Source organism: Phycodurus eques, chromosome 10, assembly GCF_024500275.1.
Source record: "Phycodurus eques isolate BA_2022a chromosome 10, UOR_Pequ_1.1, whole genome shotgun sequence".
Lineage (NCBI taxonomy): Eukaryota > Metazoa > Chordata > Actinopteri > Syngnathiformes > Syngnathidae > Phycodurus > Phycodurus eques.
In genome coordinates, this window is record NC_084534.1 from 15,628,527 (window position 1) to 15,654,323 (window position 25,797).

The 25,797-nt window shown below is 42.7% G+C and overlaps 1 protein-coding gene across 2 annotated transcripts; it reads left to right on the forward strand.

Moving 5' to 3' along the window:
• Positions 1–821: 821 nt before the first annotated feature.
• si:dkey-195m11.8 (fidgetin) lies at positions 822–19,286 on the forward strand. 2 transcript variants are annotated; one of them, XM_061689046.1, is made up of 3 exons: positions 822–948; positions 5,266–5,480; positions 15,689–19,286. In XM_061689046.1, the coding sequence occupies exons 2-3, from the start codon at positions 5,456–5,458 to the stop codon at positions 16,831–16,833; spliced, it is 1,170 nt and encodes a 389-aa protein (XP_061545030.1). In that variant the 5' UTR covers positions 822–948; positions 5,266–5,455; the 3' UTR covers positions 16,834–19,286. The 2 variants fall into 2 exon arrangements, with proteins under 2 accessions (XP_061545030.1, XP_061545029.1); XM_061689045.1 differs by lacking the exon at positions 822–948 and adding an exon at positions 4,400–4,524.
• Positions 19,287–25,797: the final 6,511 nt, after the last annotated feature.

Below are 25,797 nucleotides of genomic sequence, written 5' to 3' on the forward strand. Positions count from 1 at the left end.
TAATATATATTTATGAATTATTATTAATTTAGCGGCACGTGGACGACTGGTTAGAGCATCTGCCTCACAGTTCTGAGGACCGGTTTTCAATCCCCGGCCCCGCCTATGTGGAGTTTTCATGTTCTCCCCGTGCCTGCGTCGGTTTTCTCCGGGCACTCGGTTTCCTCCCACATCCCAAAAACATGCATGGTAGGTTAATTGAAGACTCTAAATTGCCCGTAGGTGTGAATGTGAGTGTGAATGGTTGTTTGTTTATATGTGCCCTGCGATTGGCTGGCAACCAGTTCAGGGTGTACTTGATTGCTGAGATAGGCTCCAGCACTTCCGCGACCCTTGTGAGGATAAGCGGCTCAGAAAATGGATGGATGGATGATTTTATTTACAACAGTCTTTTGTAAAACATATATATATATAATATATAATAATACGTATTAATTCATTTCCAACAGTATTTTGTCTTCATTTCATAGCATGTCTTGGCTGCTTTGCTCAGCTTCCAGAAGTGTACAGTGCTGTAGCTGGAGATTATTCTTTTTTTTTTCCCAATCAGAGTTCAACTTCAATGTGTTGCCATGTAAATGTAATCTGCCCATGGCCTTCAGAATCCCAAGTGTTGGCATCAACCAAGTCAAACACACATACAACCGTTGAAATGGTCTAACCAATCAGATTTTAGATTCACCACTGTGCACCTTCACGCAGCCTGAGTCGCGGTATGTTTCCCGCCTTCTGATTGGTTCAGCTAAAGAGTCCTCTGATTGGTTGAGCTGAGTATGTGACTGAGAATTTACTGAAAAGAACCTGACTTTGTGGAACTTGGTCAACCAACATATTCTTGTCAGGCTTGTTTTCAACCCAGAAAATGATTTTGGAGCAGTATGTATGAGCTATCTTACACAAACAGGCAGGAGAAAAGGAATGTCTGCTGCATCTCCATCAGCATTTCCAGTGAGTATGATGTATTTTATTTAAAGTTTTAATGTTTTTGTCAGGTTGTTAGATAAATATTGATTGTGAACTGTTATATTGTAGTGTTTACACTACCGGGAGATACGGAACAAAAATGTAACTGTTTCTTTCTTTTGTAACAATGGCACTCAACCTGAAATATGGGGAATGCCTCTGTCTCTTCTTTGCCACACATAGTTATACATGTGTAGGATTTATGTACATTATTGTTGTGATCTGACGGTGTTATTAAAAGGTGGATTAGGTCACTGAAGGCCCTGGTCCCAACCTTACTGCCCGCCATTGGAAATAAGTCATATTATTCAGGACACTACAAAATGCAGTTTTTGATGACAAGCACAATAAAGTGTGGAGGAGGGGAACAATTTTGTCTCTTTATGTTCAAAACAGGTACCGAAAAGGTACCGAACCGTGGCCCAAAAACCGATGTAGGGACTGTACCGTGGGTTACCGTGTACTGCCCCAACCCTAATATGCATCTATGTAGTCTATGTGTTTAATGATCATCTTAAAAGTTATAAGCTGTTCATAATACTAATATAATGAAAAAAGCCTTATCATTTCACTGCAGTGACACAGTGGTGCATTTCTATTACATTTCCTCTTCTTTTATCAGATATCCTGTTCCTGTTTGCTCCCTTCTTTTCTTTTGCTGTTGCACATTTCACCCTTTACATGACTCGTCATGTACAACAACTGCGCTGCTAGGCATGACATTTGTATTAAGGCAGTCCAGTTTAAAGAAAGATTTGTGTGTCGTGTTTAACCCCCTTCTCACTCATGCACACAAACGCACACGCATGCAAGCACGCGTACATGAGCACATGCACGTCCTATTATAATTACTGGGACAGTTCAGTGGAGCAGTGGGCCAGTGCTCAGCTGCTTGAGACAGAATTAGAGTGGCAAACAGCTGAGCTTCTCCAGGGTACTATCATGTGACCTATCCCACCCACGGGCCCAAAAGGACCAAGGGTAGAGTTACCATGTGCGGTTTGCACCATGGCCTTATGTGTGTGTCTGTGTCAATACTTGTGTTCTGAAGTGCATTTGCTGCACACTGTCCACAGCAAGCAAAGGCACTTTGTGGCGTAAACTCCAGCCCTCTCATAGGTGTACACACGTCTTTGTAGCCTTTAACCCCCCCCCCCCCCCACCCCTCCTCCAGCTTGTTCCAGTGACCTGCTTTGGGCCACATGGCGACACGAGGAGGTGCCTTTTCTGTAACAAGAGAGCACATCTGGAAGCTTCAGCTCAACGCTGCCTTATCTCCGATGAAAAGAACAGCCCCTGCAGCACATTGTGGGATTGTTTAGATGCATTGTTTCCTTCCATGGAAAACAACAGTGAGGCTTTTTTTTTTTTTTTTTTTTGCTTTTTTCAGTGTCCTCAGCAAAGCACGTAAATGTGAAAAAGCTGAGTGCTTCATGAGGCATGACTCATCTGAGGCACCTGATAAAAGGTCTTATAGCAACCCAACACTTCCAAACATTTCAATGGTGTCTATTCAAGCCAAAGTGCTTTTGGACTAGATCGGGCCATGAACAGGGCAGAATCTACAATCTTAACACACCCCAATCAGAATTTTATCCAGACTGTACCTTGTAAATAGTGCACTTATAAGAGTTCTGTGAAATGTTCATGAACAGTTTGGTTTTAAAATGCAATTTTCAGATCAAAATTAATATTGGAACATGCGACATGCACCAACACAATTGCAAACCACAATTTAATTTCAGTTGGTACACATTTCAGTGTTACATTCAAAGTCAACCTAATTACTCAGATAGATGTGTGAAAATAATCAATACAGACTTAATTAGAATCCAGTGTTATATTGGACCACTGAAAATTAAACCTAAGGCAAACACATGACACATTGTTGGTATTGACCATGTTAGGGAAACGTCAAGATGAGGAGTTTTACCAAATGCAATTAGTCCTTGAAGGCCACCATACTTCCTCGTTGATGCATACAAAACCAGCCTATGTTTTGGACATGCATATATAATTTGAAGAACAAATACTGTATACATGGTAAAGTGCTGATGAAATTACGGCTTGACCTTGTCTGCTTCTCGTCAGATGACCATGTTTGAAAGTAATCATAAGAAGAAAATAGATTATAATTCCCTCTAGTGGCACAGTGTGCTAGTGGTTAGCACGTCTGTCTCACAGAGCTGAGGTTTGGGGTTTGAATCCTGGCTCATAACCGTGGGTTTGGGCACTGCGGCTTCCTCACACATCCCAGAAACATGCATTTCAGGTTCATTGAAGACTCTGAATTGTCCTTAGGTGTGAATGGGAGCTTGTTGTCTAAATTTGCCATGCCCTGCCATTGGCTGGCAACCAGTTCAGGTTGTACCCTTAATGAAGATAAGCAGTATAGAAAATGAGTGGATGGATAAATCCTTCCTTCACCACTAATATCTTTAGAGGAGCAAATTAAATTTATCACCCAACCTTAAAAAAAAAAATATATATATGCAATGACAAATACTAGTGAACTATTGTCCATAGCAAGATACGTACTGTGTGTGTGTGTGTGTGTGTGTTGGCAGAGGGCCTGGTGTTGTGTTTGGAGTGTGTACTGCTGAGCTGTGACTGTTTACAGCGGAGTAACATGAGGAGTTGACCAGGTTGTCCCGCCTACACCATAACTCTAAATGCAGAACCACAGCTGTGTTTCCACGTTTGAGGCGCTAAGCAAAATAGAGGACACTAGACTGGGGGAAGACATGAACAAATGGAGATTAAAAACAATGTGTTTACGTATATGAAGGGAATTGATCTTGGTGACTTACAGGTGAGGAAAATAACCCACAGTCGAATGTTTGAGGCCAAAGCTGAGGTCATTTGCTCTTGTCCGTGCATGTGTGTAGGGGGATGGGGTACATCAGGAATTAGGTAATATTGACATGGTTGTTGCGACCCCACCCACCCAACAATACTAAGATCAATGCAACTGATCAATAGAAGTCATTGACAATAACTGAACTTCTCATGTGGTCAGCCAAGGAGAAAATTCACAATTTTTCAGTCGTGTGTGTCCCTCATACGTGCTCATTCATCAAAGTGTTCCAAAGCATAGCATGCATGCACACGTGCACGCACGCGCACACACACACGCACACACATTCATAAGCATGCATGCGCATATTTATGCACTTCAGGGGGAATCTGGCTCTTCTCTGACATAGCATGATTGGTCACTTTCTCTCTCTCTCTCTCTCTCTCTCTCTCTCTCTCTTTCTCTCTTTTTTTGTGCTGAAATAGTTTTAACAAAAGAGGGGGAGGGTTTGTGCAGTTGGGGGAGGGGATGTATGTGTTGCTCTGTTGTCACTAGGCCAGGGAGGGCGGGAGGGAGGGAGGGTTGGGAGGCTGAAGGGCGATCGAGGGAGTGGAGGAGAGAAAGATATGGTCCCAGAAGGGAGTGCACACACACACTCGCACACACGCACACACACACACTCTCTCTCGGGCTCCCCGCTTGTTTTGAGGATTGTAGTGGATTACTTTTTCAAATATTTGGCAAGCAGATGCAGGTATGATCAGGTAAGTAATCATTTACTAACTTTCAGCATTAAAGGTCTTGTCAGCTTTTCAATTTTCAGTTTTGCACTCCTCATGTTATATGATCTGTCCCATGTATTTTAGGATTCTGCTATACATGCTGTTGCTTATTCCTCCATGGCATTCCCACTGCGTAGGTCAATCCAGGGGAGGGAAAGGAGTTGAGACTGTACATGTTAGCTCATAATCATTTTGAATACATTCTTCATAATGTGACTATTTTTATTTTCTCAAAAAAGGGTTGGACATGTAAATGTCTTGTGATCTTTTTTGGTGTTGTTGTGTGCTTTGCGGTGCATCTGGTCTTTTAAAGGATTAGGAACTGAATGCCTGCCAACTGACCGTGTGGTTTTGTGGTTCAGAGTGTACAAGTCCTCTCTGTCTTTTAGAGCATTTAGCAACTCTCTTCATCTCACATATGCAAAATTGTTGGCCAAAACCGTAGGCATGCAAATATGTGTGTGTGTGTGTATATATATATATATATATATATATATATATATATATATATATATATATATATATATATAATTGTGTGTGTGTGTGTGTGTGTGTGCGTTAGTTTACAAGACAATGTAACAGTCACTTTTTAAGAATAGTTTTAGAAAGTAGTTCCTGTACATATCCCGTTCTTCCCTTCAATGAGTTACATCAATAGAAATTGACGAGCCAGTCTCTCCGTGTGTCTGATGGCTCTGACATTGGCGTGTGCGCGTTCCTCAGGTGGCCGTGTGTCCCAGCCGCCTCCAGGTGTGAGATGAACCATGGAAAGGTGCAGGGGTCCGCTCACTAGCCCAGCTCGCGTCCGCCCAACCGACCGCAGCCCGGGGGTGTCCTGCAGCATGCAGCGGTGCTCTCACTAGCACCCAGTGGACCTGGTCCTGTCCTCCTTACCTGGGGCCAGGGCTGCAGAATGCTCAGTTCTGTCACCCCTTACAGTAAGTTTGCATGAATATGTTCAAATGGAGACCTCCTAAGCCTCATGTCCAAGTGGGCATACAAAAAAAAAATACATAAAAAGCATTAGTTCTGTACATCTTGTGTTTTGGACTCCTAATTAAGCACCGTTATCTCATCTTGTGGCAGCAGAGGAAAACAAGGGGGTCTTCTGGAAGTCCTGTAGACAGGACAGACATGCTAATGGATTTTACAGCTGAGTCTCCAGGCTTTGGATTGAGGAATTTCACAGAAAGTGTGCAGCTTCCCCTCTTTTTTTCAGCCCCTCTGTGTGAATATTGTGACGTTTGTTTAGACACTCACTCAGACAATAAGATGTCTGTGCTCTCACAGAAAAAAGATTTGGTGGTGTATATGTAACAATTCCTAATTATTCCAGGGGAGGTTGTTTTTTGTCCACTAAACTTTTCAGGCCAGATATAAAATCAGAAATATTGTCTATGCATGTAAAATCCTATGAAACTGAAATCATATGATAGGTCTAAATATCACATTTAAACAGTCCTGTGCAATACTCCCTCATGTTTGTTGTAATCAGAAGAGGTTGCTATCCAGGCTGATGAACATGCTTATATTGATTTACTGGACTATTGATTAAGGCTAGCTTTAACATGATTACGCTGCTAACCTGATTGGAATAATGCAACAGGAATTTATTTTCACATTTTCAGAGAGTAATGCCAAGGAGAGATGAGAAATGTAAGATGGTAGAAGGGTATTTCAGGGAGGAGGGACTTTTTTAGGCTAGACACAAGTAGTGCTCGCGTGCATCTGTCACATTCCTCCCTCCAAAAAAGATTCACATCTTCTTCTGAGATTTTTTTCTCATTTCTTTTTTTCTTTTCTTTTTTAAACTGCCGCTGCTGTTTTAATTGCATGGTTGCACTTCTTGTTTGCACCACTGTGCAGTCTTAAAGAGTCCAAATACGAGGACCACTTCTAATTACAGGTCGTCTTTAACACAATGTGACATCAAGAGAGTGATGTTACTGTTAGCTCTTTTTAGCGGCCAGTTGCCAGAGTGAAGCGATTGTGTGAATGTAGACTGGATTGTTATTAAGACGGTGTCAACAGCCTCTCATTAGTCGTGTATAGAAGCACACGTTAATGTGTCCTCCGCCTACACACACACAAACACACACACATTAGGCTTCTATGACAATTAAAGCAGTTTGTTAAGCAAATTGTAGGTCCTCATTAGGTGTCATGGCAAAGATGTGGTGATGAAAGGAGCAAAAAGAGCACAGCGAAGGGCAGATGGAGAGGACGTGAGGAGGGACTGGTCAGCTGCAGCCTGATATATGAGTGGACACAATAAGCAAAAGGGGGCCAGGGCGGCCTCTGCCACATGTGAGTGTGTGCGTGTGCGTGTGCGTCCGTGCATGTGTGTGTGTGAGAGAGAGAGAGCGAGAGCTGAAGGGATGGGGGAAGGGAAAACTGACCACACAGGCTCGGACACAGTCGTCTTTTACAATAGTGCCAAGAGAAAGAGGCTGCTTTCAGAAAGGAGGGAAATAAAGCTGAAGTAGAAAATCGAAGCAATAGAAAACAATATTGATTGCTGTGAGCTTAATTCGGGGCTGTTTTAGTGCAAACGTTCCAATGATTGAGGCTTTGTGTAAAATCCAATTATGACATAATACAGTGGATTGTGGCCTGTGCAGACTTGGAGCAAAAGAAGAAAGTAGAGGGAGGTTTTTTTTTCCTCTCCCCAAAGCTCCTTCATTTACTTTGGCTCCTCATGTTGGACTCTGCTCACTGCTTACATAACAATGCAGCCCCCTCTACAAGCAAAAGGAGATAACGCTGCAAAGGGAATATATTGCTTTCTTCATTAATATCCCTATGTTCCCACTGATGTATTTTGTATTGCTCAACACAGTAGTGTGAAGTCTTTAACTAGCCCAAATGACCCAGTAATGTGCACACTCGGGCAAGGGGCGGGGGAGGTCATTTATTAGTACTTTGTACAAGTACAGTCCCCCTCTGTGGAAGTGGACAGTACGTGTGTAGCGCACGGACAGAGAGAGGATATGTGCTGTGTAAATAGATCGCAGGTTAGATTCCTGGCATTCCAGCAGCCTGACTCATCTGAAAGATGACCAAGAGTCTCTCTCTGTCCGTTTGCCTGCCGAACACCGCTGCAGCAAAAGGCCCGCTTCACTTGAGACGCGCTGTGCAAATGTCCATCCTGTTGGAAATGGAAGACTTTTGTTTATTGGGAGTGGAGTACAAGCATCAAGAACTCCCGGCGGGTGTGTTTTTTTGCCCTTCCACAGCCACTTCTGATGCTTCACAACCCCCCAAATCCCATTCCCTCTCAGACCCTTCCCCCACATCTACTTTCATCTAATTAGGCCCTAATTAGTCAAATTGACCATGCAGTGGACTACAGGTCCACCTAGCTCCTGCAAACATCCATGACTTGCATAACATGTGTTGTACTTGAGTGAAATTGTTATGTGGATGGATCTCATTACCAGATTTAGGTTTAAACAAAATAATAATCATCATCATCATCATCATTCATCAGATGTTGATGCTTGCATCACTCTCATTCCATCTATGAAATGGATTAATCACACATATTGGATGATTTATCTTCCATAGTTTAATACCTGGCAACATGAATGAATTATTGGTACAGCTTGGAATGATGGCTGCTCGAATTCCTTCCAGAAAAAAAAACATTTCATAGTGTAAGTGCCATTCTACCAGTTCATGTAAACTCCTTCTGCTTCTCCTCCATTTTTAACATGTTCTGTCGTCTTCTGTAATGTTGTAAGGCACAGGGCTACTAGTACAACTTGTATAGTTATACTACTAAACTGTAATTCAAATCTCATTAGTATTTACATCTATGATTACACTTTTCATTCTTTGGGCCATTCTTGGATATTACATGGTGACTGTGAGCACAAACTCATTTAAAAACAACCTTTAAGGTGTATTATTTTGGTGATTACTTTGAATATTATGTAATAGAATGTCCAATCATAAAATCTTTATTAACTGTATAGGTAGTGCTGAAATTCATGTTTTAATATTCTTAACTATTGTACAAGTGAGAAAAGGAGTTAACCATTGTAATTCTTAAAAACAGTTAAAAACTCCACGTTTAATAACTGTGATGACACGTATGGTGAAGAATGACACTTCTTGCTTTGAAAGTATGTTGAAATCTTGCGTGACATCATTGCACATACTAGTAATAGTTTTATGCAACTTTTGAGGAATACAGGTTAGTATATGCAGAGGTGGGTAGTTAGTAGCCAAATATTGTAATATTGTACTCAAGTAAGAGTACTGTTACTTTAGAATAATATAACTCAAGTAAAAGTAAAGTCAGAAAGTACTCCATGAAAAAACTACTCAAGTAAACAGTAACTTGTGAGTAACTTCAGATTTGTTTTTAAATCAGAGCATCAAATAAAATAAAAAATAATAATAATATATGGGAGTCAACACACACCTGCCACCATTTACATTTTTAACTGCCCAAAAACCAACAACACATACATTGGGCGCTACAGAAATATTATTTGCTTTATTCGGTGAAATGACTTCACGAAGAAGCTGTTTGCAGAACAGACGTATTGATTGTGTGTCCGCGTGCGACACCATAGGGATAGTGCTAATTTTGCCATATCCACTGCCAAAACAACAATAGAAACATCTCTTACCACAAGGTGTTTTCTCAAGTTAGAAGTGGGCTGGAATATCCGAGTTTGGGCAGTCACAATTTAAGAGCTGCATGATAAAGCTGTTGTTTTTTTGGACTCTGTAAAATAAACAGTTGCGCGGCTTACACCTGCTGGGACCACTTCTAAATTGTGCGCAGTAAGTAGAAGAAGCTGGTCTAATGCAATTTTGGTGAATTTGTTTGGAGCACAGGCAGACAGATACGTGAACTCTGCTGTAATGTGTGGTGGATGTCAGACGTATTTCATTCTTAAATATGTGAATGACTGTAGAAATTGATTCATTGAACACATTATTAATCGGCGGCACGGTTGACGACTGGTTAGTACATGTGGCTCACAGTTCTGAGTGGAGTTCGCTTGTTCTCGCCGTATCTGCGTGGGATTTCTCAGGGTACTCCAGTTTCTTCCCACATCCCAAAAACATGCATGGTAGGTTAATTGAAAACTCTAAATTGCCCGTAGGTGTGAATGTGAGTGTGAATGGTTGTTTATTTATGTGCCCTGCGATTGGCTGGCGACCAGTTCCAGGTGTACCCCGCCGCTTGCCCGAAGATAGCTGGGATAGGCGACCCTAGTGAGGATAAACGGTACAGAAAATGGATGGATGGCTGGACATTATTAATATTATCATTATCATCATTAATATATTTTTTAAATCATCCCACTGGCCGGCACACAGCTAAGGGGCACATGAACGATCGGGGGTGCCCCGGATGGTGATAGATGCATCGGGTCCCTAGACGTATTTAATTTGCCAGCTGTTATCCCCAGCTCATTCTGTATTTAATAAGGGTACCCGCTCATGTTGTCTGTTGTCACATGGGCCAAGAGCACTGACAATGCTACAGTAAATCACAGACCTCTGCATTCTCTTCCGCATAGAGATTTCTCCATGCGAGGCTGTCATTGTGTCGTTTTTAAAGGGAATGAGAGGAGCCGCTTTGATTGGCGGCGAATGAAGTCGGCTGTGTCCACTCTCACAACGGTGCAGACTTCCGTCTTTTAAATACGCCGGCTCGCGTGTGTCTGTGAAATTATGAAAACCCAGTCTAACCCACCTCCGCACAGATTTAAGGCGCCCGCCGTGGCGGATTTACGCCGGTCACTAAAATGAAGCCCTTGGTGTTTTTACGCATGAACAGAAAAACATGTCATCCATACCAATTCATTAAATCATCACGGGAAATATAATCATATTAGGCGGCATGGTGGCCGACTGGTTAGTACATCTGCCTCATAGTTCTGAGATTGGGGGTTTAAATCCTGGCTCCGGCCAACTTGTGTGGAGTTTTCATTTTCTCTCTATGCTTGTTTGGGTTTTCTGTGGGTACTCTGGCTTCCTCCAAAATTCCAAAACAGGCATGTCAGGTTCATTGGAGACTCTAAATTGTCAATAGGTGAGAATGAGTGTGAATGGTTATTTGTTTATATATTGTGACCTCCTCTTACACATAGCAGAAACCTACATCTCCGGAGCCTAAACTGAATCTAGATTAAGCCTTTATTGAGCACCCCTAGAAAAACGTATTGTATTAAATTACCAGAAAACAATCACTAACACGCTTGCAGGCCCTAAATCCAATAACTGGAAATGACCACTGTACACGATTCACAATTTAGTTCAACTTTGCTGAACCATGAGTGGGTATTTCCCGTTAAGGCGTGATCCGTCCGCCCATAGATGTGTGATGTGCATCAAACTGGCAGTATGACTGTATGATGATCACACTGATTAAGGAAAGCTGTCACAGTACCAAGCCGGCTTAGTTCTCATCTTTGTCTGCTGCTAAGCCAAGCATGGCCAAGAATGGAGGGCTCTCCACAAGTTCCAAGCCAACACCAGTTGCTAGATTAGGACCGGGGCTCCCTCACTCATCCCTCCTAATTCCTGGGCTAACCCCCGCCGGCCTTCCACCGCACACACATACACACCCTCTCTTCAACACAGATGTCTGATGCTCCAGCACACATCACCACTTTTAATGGGTCGCTGATATGCACATTGAAATACATTTCACCTGAATTGGAAAATTTGTGGAGTTGACTGTAAAAGTACAGCTGCCGGAATTACTGTATTGACATCAATGTCCATTAATGTTAATTGGTCAGTTTAAAAAAAAAAAAAAGCTAGATATACTGTCTCTTAAGTATTGATCAGGCAAGGAGCAGTAACATACAGGGTGTGAAGGTACAAAATCTAATTTTAATATTAAGTTTTTCATTTCCGATATTTATTTTCCTTCAAGGGGAAATTCAACTCCTACTCTGAGTTGGGGCAGTGGGGACAAAGCCTTGCTCAAGGGCACCTCTGCAGTAACCAGCAAGCAGACTAGCATCTCTCCAACAACTACAGTAGTTGCATTTTTTTCTTTTTAGTCCCAAGATTCAATACAAGAAGTGTAGCAAAAAATGCATCAAAAATTCTGCCTTGACTAAGCTAATGCCCAGTTTTGATTGTCAGAAAGGTATTAACTTTGTCGTCTTTTTTAAGTCAAAGTTATTTAAGTGGGCATGCACCATTTTAGGGATGGTTGTACTGCATGCTAAGTGTAGCACAAGATGATTTGTACCCTCACATTTTCACTTTAATGGAATTTATATATGGTGGTATGGTTATCTTGAGATGACCAAGACTTGGTGTGTGAGGTATTAATTTACAATTTACAGACACATCCAAAAGTTCTAAAAGCATATTAGATTAGAATGATCTAGATTATGTTAGAAATTACCAGCATCTTTGCTGTTTGTTGATTGTTTCTCCGTAATTGTCGGATAAGATCAATGATGTGCCTAATTTTCAAAATTTAAAAAAATAATAATTACAAGGAGAAATATTTGTGTGCACGTAATAAACTAATCATATTTATATACGACCATTATAGTGCGGCTAAAACAACAAATATACACAGTACTACAATATTATGACCACAATAAATATATGACAAGTGATAATAATTGTCAGGGGTTGAATGTTGAAGTATTTTAATCAGTGTTTGAGGGTCATTTAACGCTGTTGATATAATGCCTTCTATCAATCAGCACATGTGTTGTATTATGCTGCACCACGATTAATATTTAGATTGAGCTTTCGCCATATCTCACAATTACTTGATGGAGGTTACAACCCCTCCAGTGGCGCTGGTCTTGTCTTCAGTTTGTCTCGCTGAGTGTCAGATTGTGACACTACTGAGATAAATCCTATGTCCTTTAATCCTTCATTAGTCTACTTTCCCAATCTGCACACACTCCAACTCGATCTCCCAGCATCTGAGCTCTGTGATCCACTCCCAGTTTTTAAATTCCATTCTGCAGAATTTTGATGAGGATTCCAGGTCGCACTAGATTGCTGTGGTGGAATATGTCTTTTAATTGATTATGAGCCATCTGTTAAAGACCGGATGAAAGTAGATTTAAACTATTGGCCTGCAATCTGTGTTGGCCCTCCACTGTTTAGATACATGAATGTAGTGCTTGGCTAAGTTTTTGTACATTGCTACAAATTGGGAAATTGAATGCTATTCACGAAAAGCAATATCATTTATTTCCTTGCTTAAGGAGACCTTCATTTTATACTAAAGATGCTAAGTAAGAGACCACATATTGCTCTCCAACATACTTTTGTTCCCTTTTCACTGTTATCTCTATGAATTTATGCACAATGAATAAAGATGATGGCCATATGTAAAATAATCGCTATGGGATGCAAGACACACGTGACTGAGGCCCAAAAGGCTTTGCTGTGGACTTCCCTCAGCAAAGTCAAGTGCTAATGTTGACGCAATCAATTCATGGTCATAGAAATGTGAGAAAACACTGGAGATGCTCCTCCATCAATATGAATGAGTTTTTGACTGAAGAATGGGGAAACATTGTTTTGCCTTTTACTTGTGTTTGTTTGTGTACGATTTTGTGACCTTGTGCCTGTTTATGCTGCCTATGTATGGGTTAGCGCCATGATCAAGAATTCCCCAGAGTGGAGGGATTTCTCCGATCCTGGGCGGGGCTTCTGATGGCCGAGTGCGCTGCCATCCCGGGGTTGGATGAGCAGGATTATTGGGCTGAAGGATCATTTAATTTGGGATCAACATGTGGACCGTTTAGAGGCCCATCTGGTGGTCCCGGTGGACATGTGACACAACCGGCACTAATCTGCATGTAGAAAGCGTCAAAGTAGAATGAGCAAGTGTGTGTGTGTTTAATTCCTTTAAAAAAGGCAGTGAACTAGAAGTATAGACTGCACACTTCCTCCAAGGCCAAACAGTCCTAATTGTACACCTTCATAGCCACACAACTTCTGCATGTCGAGTTTCTGTATTTTAAAAGTATAAATAATTATTAATTGGAAGATTAACATAAACAGAACCTCCTTGGCAGAGGTAAAACAAAAACAAAACAAAAAAGATAAGAACAATTACAAACTTGATCATGATATAAGGAGTCTATGACCATTAATGTGACGTTTGATAAGGAAACCACAGCAAAGTGTAAGTAAAACATCTATTGATATGTACACAAACTATAATAATGCTCTAGCAGTATAATAAATTTACTTTTATGTTTATGTTTCGTTTTTCCTAATCATTCATCATTGAATTAAGTGAATAAAGATCTCTCCTTGCCCTATAAAGCATTACTTCATCATATAAACCGTTTGTGCAGCGTCACAACTGTTGGTTTAAATACCATTTAGATAGATTTTCTTCAGTTGTTTTCCGACACAATCATGAGACAGAAAATCACTTCTATAGCGGTAACTTTAGGGCACTGTCTTGTGCTGTTGTACAGAAGCCCCCCTGGGCCATGCCTGGAGTCAGTACAGATTAAAATACTCTGCAATGCATGGAATGTCAGCCTAATGCTAGTCAGGTAGACAAGGGCTGAAGAAACCAGTCAAGACAGTCCCCCAGCAGGTCCTTCTGCTTGTGTGTGTATACTATAATCACACATAAACACATTTTTTTGCACTAATGAACTAAGTGCTACAGTCAGCATGCAGCATGACTCTGGTTCCCTGCTACAAATGACCCCGCCCACACTCAGCCCCCTGTCCAGCACACCCCTGAGGTTTGGGCCGAATTAAATCATACGCTTGGTGGGGGTGGCTTTGTTGACTAGGAGACTTGCCGAGAGACAACAATGGCCCCAATGTGAGAGAGGCAAAGGCAGAGAACAGAGCTGCGGCCAATGGAGGTTTATCGCCGTGGAGACCAGGCTGGGGGCAATGTTGGCAGCTTCTCATAAAGATTAGGGCAGTTGTCCCCCCTGCCTCAATGAGATGGTGTAGAAGAGCACAGGCTAAGCGCTGACATGATGCTCAGCTAACCAGAGTGACTCTTTGCTTCCTAATCTTCTTGAAAGCAAAGTATTCCTGTTTTAATCTGGACAACTGAATTCTGCTGGCATACGTTGGATTCATGGTGGCCCACTAAGATGTTTTGGGCTGTGCAGAATACGTGTCACACCTTTATGTGACGTGTAATTTTTTGTTTTTCCAATTTGTGTGTTCATACTGTTTTTATACAGTTGCTGAGATTTTGTCACGTTCCAAAAACAGTATTCCCATCTTCTACTTTGCTTAATTTATGAAATGTTTTTGTCATAGACTAATGAATACATATTTAGTTTTTTCCAACATTGTAGGCCTATGTAACACTGTTGTGATGATCAATATTGGCATATACAGTATATGGAAGTAAACATGTCATCAGATTTAAAAATGGCGTAGGCCTATGTTGTTTTAGGTGCCAATCTGTTTCCGAAATATATTAGCGTGCGTGTGTGTGTGTGTGTGTGTGTGTGTGTGTGTGTGTGTGTGTGTGTGTGCGTGTGCGTGTGTGAACCGGTGAATGAGAGGCATTCACTTTGAACTTTGTGGGTTGCCCCTTTATCAAGTTAATTTCATCACCTTGAATTAGTTTAAAGGTGGATCTGCCACATCAAATATGGTGGACACGATGATATAGCACAACAACATCTATGTAGGCTATACATGTTTATGCTAACACATTCACAATCACAGTTTTTTTATGGTATAGTTTCCAGTTTCCAGTCTCTGTATTGTCTATCACTATATTGTCTTTTCAATCCAATGCATAACTGACATGAAATTTAGTTAAAGTTTGACCAGATATTGGTCAGCTAAATTGTTAAGCTAACCTAGCTTACCTGCATCTATGGGTTTCATTGTGACAGATAAAGTTAGACATCGTAGTTAGTTGTGTCTCTTATCTTTGAGTTACAAAACGTGTATGTTGCCATTGTCTGCCAAGTATAATTTTTTTTTTTTTTATTACCCTTATCCTCATTAGGCTTACAGTCTATCCTAGCTGACTTGGGTCAAAAGGCGGGACACACCTTGGACTGGTCACCAGTCAATCACAAGGCACACATACTGTCACTGAGTGGGAACTGAACACACGCTGCCAGTACCAAAGTCAGGCGAGTGTATGTCATGTAAATTATACTAACTGTAGAGTTCTCTGCAGGTCTATTGAAGATGCACTGGTCTCCGGAGCACACCGCCCCTATAACTCAGTGGCCTGAGCAGCACCTAGACGTCACCTCCACCACTTCACCCCCGTCTGCCCACAAACATGAGCCCTACGCCTCTGCCGCTCGCCGGAATTACGCTCACACAGGTTACCCGTGGGCCAGTGATGACATATCAGCCCTTACTGCTTCTTCGCTTCTCAAGCGCTACGCGGAGAAGTACTCGGGACTGGAGCTCCCCTACGAGCGTCCTGCTCCAGGGGCCTACCCAGAGCCTGGTGCTTTTCTGAAAACTGAATCGGAACCCTGGGCTCTTAGCCAGGGCATCGAGTGCTACCCCGGACTTGAAGCGCTAACTGGCACCAAGGTGGGCTCAGGATCTGTGGGCATCCCGACCACAGGAAGTGTGACTGTCGTGAGCAGTAACTTGGCCACCGACCCAAGTTACAGTGCTGCTGGCTCCTGCAGTGCCCCGTCATCCCAGGACTATCCTCCTGCCTACAACAGCACCTACCTGTCCTCAGGATACTGCCCTCAGCCAGGCACAGCACTTCCCCATGCCCCTCTTCACTCTTTGCAGGCCGGACCCACTCTCGTGCCCAGCTACAGCGCCAGCACTCCAGTCTACAACTACCCGCCAGGATGCTACCCCCAAAACAGCCTCTCTTCCAGTTATAGCCACCCCAGTGCTTCCTACTTACCCCCAGGGATTAGTGCCCCTACTCCTCTGGCCCCCAGGCCCACTATGGTGGGGGGTAGTTACAGCTACCCGTCGCACAGCCTCGGGGGGGGCGCCGAGTCTGGAGCACCGCTGAAACGCAAGGCCTTTGAGATGGGAGAAGACGGACAAGAGGGAGGTGAGGTAGAGGGATCACGCTACAGAAAATACGGGAACGGCCTCAGCAAAGGCAACGGGCACGGCAACGGCTACGACGGAAGCGGTTCCGGTTCAGACCCGCAACCCTACAAACCTGGGAAGCCCCTCGTGTCACCCTCTTATCGCGGAACAGGGGATTACAGCCCCCCATCTAGCCTAGCGGTAGAGAACGCGGCCGGCGAGCACAGCTTTTCTCATCAGAGGATGCCTATGAAGATACCGGCATCACACACCCAAGCGGAGGACCCCACCGGGGGCCACTGATGACCCACACGGCTTTTAAGAAGATTCCCTTGTGTTTGGAACCAGGGGTTTTAACCCCAAAACACTTGGTGATGAACACTGCAAGTATCAACAGATACGTGTGAATATCACCTGCAACCACAAGAGGGCACAAGATTAAGGTTTATTATACAGTACCTCATCTTTTTCATTCTCCATGTTTTCCCAAAGATACACAGGGGCATTTTATGATGTAATGTTAGGGTAAGGAATTCTCTGCATAGATAAAGAAAGTTGAAATGTATGCTTCTCTCAGGATCTATTTATTCCTTTCTGCTACTGTAGCAGCACCGTGGAAATGTTGCTTTTTGGGGGGGTTGGCATAATTATTATATGTGGCCATGAGTTTTAATAGGCCCATGACTGCAATGTTCTCTACCAGCCGACAAAGATCATTTCTGACCAAAAAGTAGGGAGAGCAATAATTCAAAAGGTGAGATTGCCGTACTACTTCAGCACAATCATACAGTAGCTGATTCAGAGGCTTGAGGAAATGAATGTTCTTAAATTTGCCCCACCCGCTTTTGCTTCCTGCCTCTTGTTTTCAACCTGTTCAATGCTACTGTTGTCCTGTTTATACACATCATGCTGCTTATGGGAAGCTGGCCTTTAAATTGTTTTACGACAGGATATCATTCCTGTACATTTCAAAATGTTTTGGGCAGTATACTTAATGTATGCAACTTTGGGGCACGTTGTTTGCATGCAGATGTTCAAAGAGGCTTATTCTGAAACTTCTACAAGAATCCAGCCAACATTTTGTCTTAACTATGAGCAACAATCATGCAACATACTGCTGAACTTAATGTAATTGAGTGGCTGTGGTCATACGCACGTGGCATGTAAACATGCGCAAAATGGGCCTGCTTGGATTTACTTTACTGATATTCATTGTCTTTATTTTTGCCTCTTGAAAGGAAGATTTATCGTCATGTTATTGAATACTCAGGAAGAATATTGTTACCTCAGAATGATGATGAATAAGAATGTATGTTATTACCTTTGGAGTGCTTGTCGGGAGCCCTTTGGAGCAAAACTGGAGCTGTCGAAAAGCAAAGCATACTCTGAACTCTTCAGGGAATTTACAAGGCCTTTGACAATAACAGTGAAAATGCACATACACAAACACGCACACACACATGTGCACGCACGCATGCATGTACACGCGCGCACATACACACACGCACACACACGTACACACTGCTTTGTTGCTCTGGGAATAAAAGTGGCTATTTGTACCAGGGCCTGAAATGTTGAATGTAATTCATTTTTTTTTTTTTTTTTTTTTTTAGAAACTACAATACATGCCATAATGTAGATCGATGACATTTTTAGATATATGAAACATATTTTCTTCATGTATAGATTCCTATTTAGATTTTGGTGAAGAGATGAATGATGTTATGTGTTAGTTTATGTAGTTTGCAGCAGGGCGAAAGGTTTTATGGACAAACCACGCATAATGGGTAAGTAAAAAACAAAGACACTTCAATATATGTTCTCCATAGATATGTTTTTTTTTATATATATATATTGTCTTAATGTCTAAGTGTTTGGCTTCTGTTTTTATTTTTTATTTTTACAGCAGCTGATTGATGAATTGGCACCACAAGGGAGGAAGTTTATTGTGACAATATTGCTTAGTGCCATTTTAAATCAAATTGAAGAGCATGACCCTCATTGATCGTAGGTTAAAAAGTAGTTTTAAAAGAGGGCACAAAACGTGGACAAGATTCAGTGTGGGGAAATTATATCCTAAAGCCTTTTTGCTGCATGGAGCAAATACTGGACATACCATTTAAATTGTGACGCATGGCCTCGTCACACAGTTTCAAATTTAAACAAGAGATTTAAAAGGTGATACACAACTAAACCCCAGTGTTTTAAAAAGTATTTATGCGCTTAGCTACAAGAACTGAATGCTCTTCATTGTCACACAAGCAGTATGCGACACAAACTGTTGTTGTCATTCAGTGAGTTTTGTTCAACCCAAAATGGATTTCAGTGTTATCTTTTTTGTTGTTGTAGCATCTTGTGCATTCTCTGTAACCATTTCTACCTCGTTTTGAAGACAGTGTACATGGAAATATTTATTTCATGTCCTTTCATATGCCAGAATAGGAGCAATGTTTCTCTACTTTGACTTGTCATAGTCTACCTCACTAAAACTGTTGTGTCATGAAAATGAAGATATCGGATACCTGCACCCCAAAAATCAAAATTTTGTCTTCTTCTTTTTTTGTCTATCAAACCAAAAATGTTTGACGCTTGAGTGTTGTCTTTCACTAAAATGTACAATGTTGACAACTACATGTGGCACTGGTGTTTTGTCTTCTACATCTATTACATATTATCATGACATGCCAGCACCGATCTTATTCTTGTATCTTCTGTTTCTGTTTATTCTTTCCATCCATTGTCATAAAAGTTTAACGATAAGCTCTTTAAATGAATAATAATAAAACACTAAATTGCTTTAAGAGGGCTGTGTTTGATCACTGCCCAAATGCCTTTATAAATCATCCCGTACACTCGGTCATTTGTCTCAATTGCATATATATATATATATATATATATATATATATATATATATGCAATTGATATATTGATATATATATATATATATATATATATATATGCAATTGATATATATATATATATATATCGATATATCGATATATATCTATATCTATATATATATAGATATATATATTGATATATTGAGATATATATATATATATATATATATATATATATATATATATATATATATATATAAACACACACACACGCACACACATTGTACAGTACTCCAGTCTAAACCAGATAGCAAGTATTACAGCGACACCTTCAGGCTACTATTAACCTTTAATTGGCACCTACGCAGCAACGGTACAGTAGATTTGTGTCAACGATAAAGAGGCAATTAAAATATTGCAATTTGAGGGCTGCAATTGATTATATAATCAATGCCTTTGCACGGATAAGATTTATTTTCATAGGGGGGAAAAGGATTAATGACAACATAATAATTATTATTACAGTTGCAGTTTGCCGTGTGGAACTGCATTGCATAATAGTAAGAGGAAGCCTCACGAGAGGGCAAAGTACATTCAACTCTTTCTACAAATTACAACGACAATAATAAATATTTTTCTACTCGATGCCTCTCTGTCCTCAGTATGGACGTGTCTTTATGTGAGTGTATTTGTTTCATTGTGCCGCTAGAGGGCGCTTGATATCTACTAGAAAGTTGACGTTGGCCCTTTTGCATGTCTGTTCAATATTTAAAATGGGGTCGAGGAACCATTTTAATAAATGCTTTGCAACTTGCTTCACTGCGATATCAAATGTTTTTTGGGGGGTGGGGGACGTGGGGCGGGGGGTAGATATTTGAATCGAATTAGTACTTACTGCCCAGTCTGAGGGCTTCCCCTCTTGTCTTATTCCTGCTGAAACAGAAGACCCACAAAGGAGAATGACAAATCATGGCTTCACATAATGTTGTTGATGTATGACTTTCGCTTCGCATGGTAGAGTTTTAACTTGCATTTGTAGATGTAGATGTAGCGAGAAACTGTGTTAACTGACAATGGTTTTCTGAAGTGTTCCTTCACACAGTGATGCCGTTTTTTAATGTCCTTCTGGCTGAGGGACCGAAGGTCGAAGGCATTCAATGTTGGGTTTCGGCCTTGCCGCTAAACTGTTGGACTAGTTTCTCACACAGTTGTTCACAAAGTGGGGAACCTCGCCCTATCCTTGCTTGTGAACAACTGAGCCTTTCGGGAATGCTTTTATACCCAATCATGACACTCACCTATATCCAATTCACCTGTTCATCTGTGGAATGTTCCAAAAAGGTGTTTTTTTGAGCATTCCTCAACTTTTCCAGTCTTTTGCTGCCCTTGTGCCAGCTTTTTAAAATGGGAGAATATTTGCAAAGAAAAATCAATAACGTTAATCAGTTTGAACATTAAATATCTTGTCGTTGTTGTGTGTTCAATTGAATATAGGTTGAAAAGTATTTGCAATTCATTGTATTCTGTTTTATTTCCATTTTACACAATGTCCCAACTTCATTGGAATTACTGATTTTTATATTGTACTTTATACAACATACAGTACTAACATTATTAAATAGAATGTAAAGAAGACCGGTTGACGACTGCTTAGCACATCTGCCTCACAGTTCTGAGGACCTGTATTCAAATTCGGCCTCACCTGTGTGGAATTTCCATGCTCTCCCCGTGCTGGCGTGGGTTTTCTCCGGGTACTCCAGTTTCCTCCCACATTCCAAAAACATGCATGCTAGGTAGTTTGAAGACTAAATTGCCAATTGGTGTGCATGTGAGCATGTGAGTGTGAATGATTGTTTGTCTGTGTGCCCTGTGATTGCCTGGCGACCAGTTCTGGTGTACCCCGCCTCTTGCCCAGAGTCAGCTGGGATAGGCGCCAGCTCACCCGCGACGATAGTGAGGATTAGCGGTACGGTAAATGGATGGATGGATGGATGGATGGATGGATGAGAATGCCTCCATATAAACGAAAAATGGTGTACGGACGTCACGGTGCTCAGCACACACTGCAGCCCGCATTTGGAGTCGCTGTTTCTGAACTGTAAACCATTTTACGCGCCACGTGAGTTTGCATCGTTTATACTGGCTGGAGTCTATATCACACCGCAAGCTAACACGAGCGCCGCATTGCTAACGCTCGCCGAAAAAGTCAACGAAATTGAAAAAAAACACCCTGACTCACCCCTCATTATTCTCGGGGACTTTAACAAAGCTAAACTCAACCACGAACTCCCTAAATACAAGCAGCACATCGACTGTCCTACCAGGGAAAATAATACTTTAGACCACTGCTACACTACGGTAAAAAACGCATACCGTGCTATACCTCGTGCCGCCCTGGGCTCGTCTGATCACTGCTTAATTAACTTAATACCGACGTACAAGCAAGAACTTAAATGTGCGAAGCCTACAGTGAAAACAGTCAAAAAGTGGACCAATGAAGCAAAGATGGAACTTCAAAGCTGTTTAGACTGCACAGACTGGAGTGTCTTTGAAAATTCAGCCGGCAGCCTGGATGAATATACGGACACTGTCACATCCTATATCAGTTTCTGTGAAGAGGTTTGTGTACCAACAAAATCATTTCGGACATTCAACAACAACAAGCCGTGGTTCACTGCTAAACTTAAGCAGCTTCGCCAAGCTAAGGAAGATGCATATCAGAGCGGGGACAGGGCCCTGTATAATCGAGCTAGAAACCAGCTTACTAAAGAAATTAACATTGCAAAGAGGATCTATGCAGCAAAGTTGGAAAAACAGTTTAGCGCGAACGACTCGAAATCAGTCTGGCGTGCATTCCAATCGCTGACTAATTACAAGCGACGATCCCCCCAAGCTGAGAACAATAGCACACTAGCCAACGACTTGAATACCTTCTATTGCAGATTTGAAAAGGACAGTTTCACTCCACACACCAACCCGGCCGCACCCGCGACCACAACCACACCTCTGACTTCTGCGTTAACCATCCATGAACAGGATGTGAGACGCATCTTCAAACAACAGAAGATTAACAAAGCAACAGGACCGGACCATGTGTCCCCATCCTGCCTCAAAGTCTGCGCGGACCAGCTCGCTCCAGTCTTCACTCAGATCTTTAACAGATCTTTGGAAATGTGCGAAGTTCCATCCTGCTTCAAACGCTCCACCATCATTCCAGTCCCCAAGAAACCTGCAATCTCTAGTCTGAATGACTACAGGCCTGTCGCTTTGACATCTGTGGTCATGAAGTCCTTTGAACGTCTCGTGCTGGACCACCTCAAGAGTGTCACAGGTCCCCTGCTGGACCCCCTGCAGTTTGCCTACCAAGCGAACAGGTCTGCGGATGATGCAGTCAACATGGGACTGCACTTCATCCTAGAACACCTCGACAGTGCAGGGACCTACGCGAGGATCCTGTTCGTGGACTTCAGCTCAGCGTTCAACACCATCATCCCTGAACTCCTTTCAACCAAGCTTCTCCAGCTCAGCGTCTCACCTGCCATCTGCCAGTGGATTTACAGCTTTCTGACGGGCAGGACACAGCAGGTCAGGCTGGGGGAGGCCACCTCATCCACACGCAGCATCAGCACTGGGGCGCCCCAAGGTTGTGTCCTCTCTCCGCTGCTCTTCTCTCTCTACACGAACGACTGCACCTCAGCGAACCCGACTGTTAAGCTCCTGAAGTTTGCAGATGACACCACTGTCATCGGCCTCATCAAGGACGGTGACGAGTCTGCATATCGACAGGAAGCGGAGCGGCTGGAGCTATGGTGCGGGCGACACAACCTGGAGCTGAACACGCTCAAGACGGTAGAGATGATCGTGGACTTCAGGAGGCATCCTTCGCCACAGCTGCCCCTCACGTTGTCCAGCTGCCTTGTGTCAACCGTCGAGACCTTCAAGTTCCTGGGAATTACAATCTCTCAGGACCTGAAGTGGGCGAACAACATCAACTCCGTCCTCAAAAAGGCCCAGCAGAGGATGTACTTCCTGCGGCTTCTGAGAAAGCACGGCCTGCCACCGGAGCTGCTGAGACAGTTCTACACAGCGGTCATCGAATCGGTCCTGTGTTCTTCCATCACAGTCTGGTTTGGTGCTGCTACAAAAAAGGACAAGCTCCGACTGCAACGGACAATCAAAACTGCTGAAAGGATTGTCGGTACCCCCCTACCCACCATTGAGGACTTGCACGCTGCCAGAACTAAGACAAGGGCGTGCAAAATCCTTTCGGACCGTCTGCACCCCGGTCACCAGCTCTTCCAGCTCCTTCCCTCAGGTAGGCGCTACCGATCAACGCTAACTAGAACTAGTAGACATTCCAACAGCTTCTTCCCTCTTGCGATCAACTTCTTAAACACCTAACCTATAATTCCATTACAACAAGCTGGCAATTTTTTGACTTGAGTTCATTGTCACATTTCTGTGGGGCCAATTATTTATTACTTGTGCACTCACTGTAGTTGTCTCGCCATGCTGCACTATTTGCATATACTGGCCACTCATGCCAGAGTAGCATCTGCTCCATTTGCACACTGATTGAGGAGTATCTGTAACATTTGCACAACCGACATTGTCCCAGATGATCGCACTACTTGTCACTTTAAACCGCATACACTCCTTGAAGTCTCAGCGCCCTTTGCACAATGGTCATTGCACCGGACTATTGCAATATTAGTCGTTCGAACTGCTCTAAGTGCTAGAGGACTCTGCATCTTTTTGCACAATTGTTTTTTGTCAATGTCTTTATGTCCCCAAAGTGTTCTGTAAATTGACTGTTTGTTGTACTAGAGCGGCTCCAACTACCGGAGACAAATTCCTTGTGTGTTTTGGACATACTTGGCAAATAAAGATGATTCTGATTCTGATTCTGATTCTGATGTAAGTTGTGAGTTAGCTGTGCTGACCTTCCATAACAAGGCCCATTTATCACTCCAGCGTGCAGTTAGCAAGCGAACGATGGCTACACCCCGAAAATGCATGTTCGCTGGATGCCTCAATTTGCAGAACAGCTCGGTGACGTTATTCAAGCTCCCAAAAAATTAGGGGAAAAAAGTGATGGATTGACTTTTTGAAGACACATGCAGATGGCGAGCTAAACATCAACACCACCAGCAGTGTGCATTTTATGACTGATAGTTTTGTAAACTTTCACCAGAAACAACATGGCTTCGTGGGTAATGTGATACAAGTGAATGGGGCAGTGCCGACTGTCTAACTACCTGGGCTTCCTCCTACCGTCCCGCTGTCGTCAGGTGCCGTGTTCGGATGTGACATTTTGTCACTAACAGCGAGGGTAAGTTGACTTGTGTTCTTATTTTTAGGATTATAGTCCACAAATAAACATTCAATTTTGAAGTTGAGCCTCCTAACGGGATTTTACATCACATAAGCTATCATCCCCTCAGTATGTTTGACTCCTTTTGGCGCATCCATTCAACACGCCCACAGCATCTGAGAGCAATCCCCGGCCCCGCCTGTGTGGAGTTTGCATGTTCTCCCCGTGCCTGCGTGGGTTTTCTCCGGGCACTCCGGTTTCCTCCCACATCCCAAAGACATACATGAATTGGAGATTCTAAATTGTTCGTAGGTGTGAATGTGAGTGCGAATGGTTGTTTGTTTGTATGTGCCCTGCGATTGGCAGGCAACCAGTTCAGGGTGTACCGCGCCTCCTGCCCGATGATAGCTGGGATAGGCTCCAGCACGCCCGAGACCCTCGTGAGGAGAAGCGGCTCAGAAAATGGATGGATGGATATTCAAATTTGGTAGACAACATTACTCTTAACATTACTCTTCTCTGTGGTGTGTCAAATTTGCATGCCATTCGTTGGGCCTGCTTTGTGGCACTTTAAAGTGTTTTCCCCCATTTCAGTTTCCCTGATTTTCTGGGGGGCGTGACTGAAACGACACACACACAGCATGAGTCGCCCCTCCCCCACTATTTAAGAACTGAATGCTTTCGTTTCATTGGTGGCTATCCGGCACAGTTGCGAGTTAGTTAGTTAATTACTTGACACTAATCTAAAGACATTCAGATCTGAGGGCATACCAATATACAGACTCTGCGTGTGTGTGTGTGTGTGTGTGTGTGTGCGTGTGTGCGTGTGTGTGTCTCCCTGCATATAGTCATTCCATTTTTTTTCGTCATCTTGAGCAGTAGTTCCCTCTGCTCGCCATGGAAGGAAATGTGTGTTAAACAGAAGAGCACGGTACAGTCAGAGCCTGCTGATTCAGCTCAGGCCACTGCATTTATACATCTGCACTGCAGTGCTGCCCCCCCCCCTCTCTCTCCCTCTCTCAGCCATTTTGGTGACTGTTATTGTACAGCATTCTACTGTAACAAGTGTGTATGTACACCTTACAAACTAGCATGTAGGGTAAACCGGCAGTA

Excerpts from the sequence above, each read along its gene's own strand:
- si:dkey-195m11.8 (XM_061689046.1), top strand. The coding sequence starts at position 5,456 with ATGCTCAGTTCTGTCACCCCTTACA. Across the intron at positions 5,481-15,688 it reads CAGTTCTGTCACCCCTTACA|GTCTATTGAAGATGCACTGG; the intron begins GTAAGTTTGCAT and ends AGTTCTCTGCAG.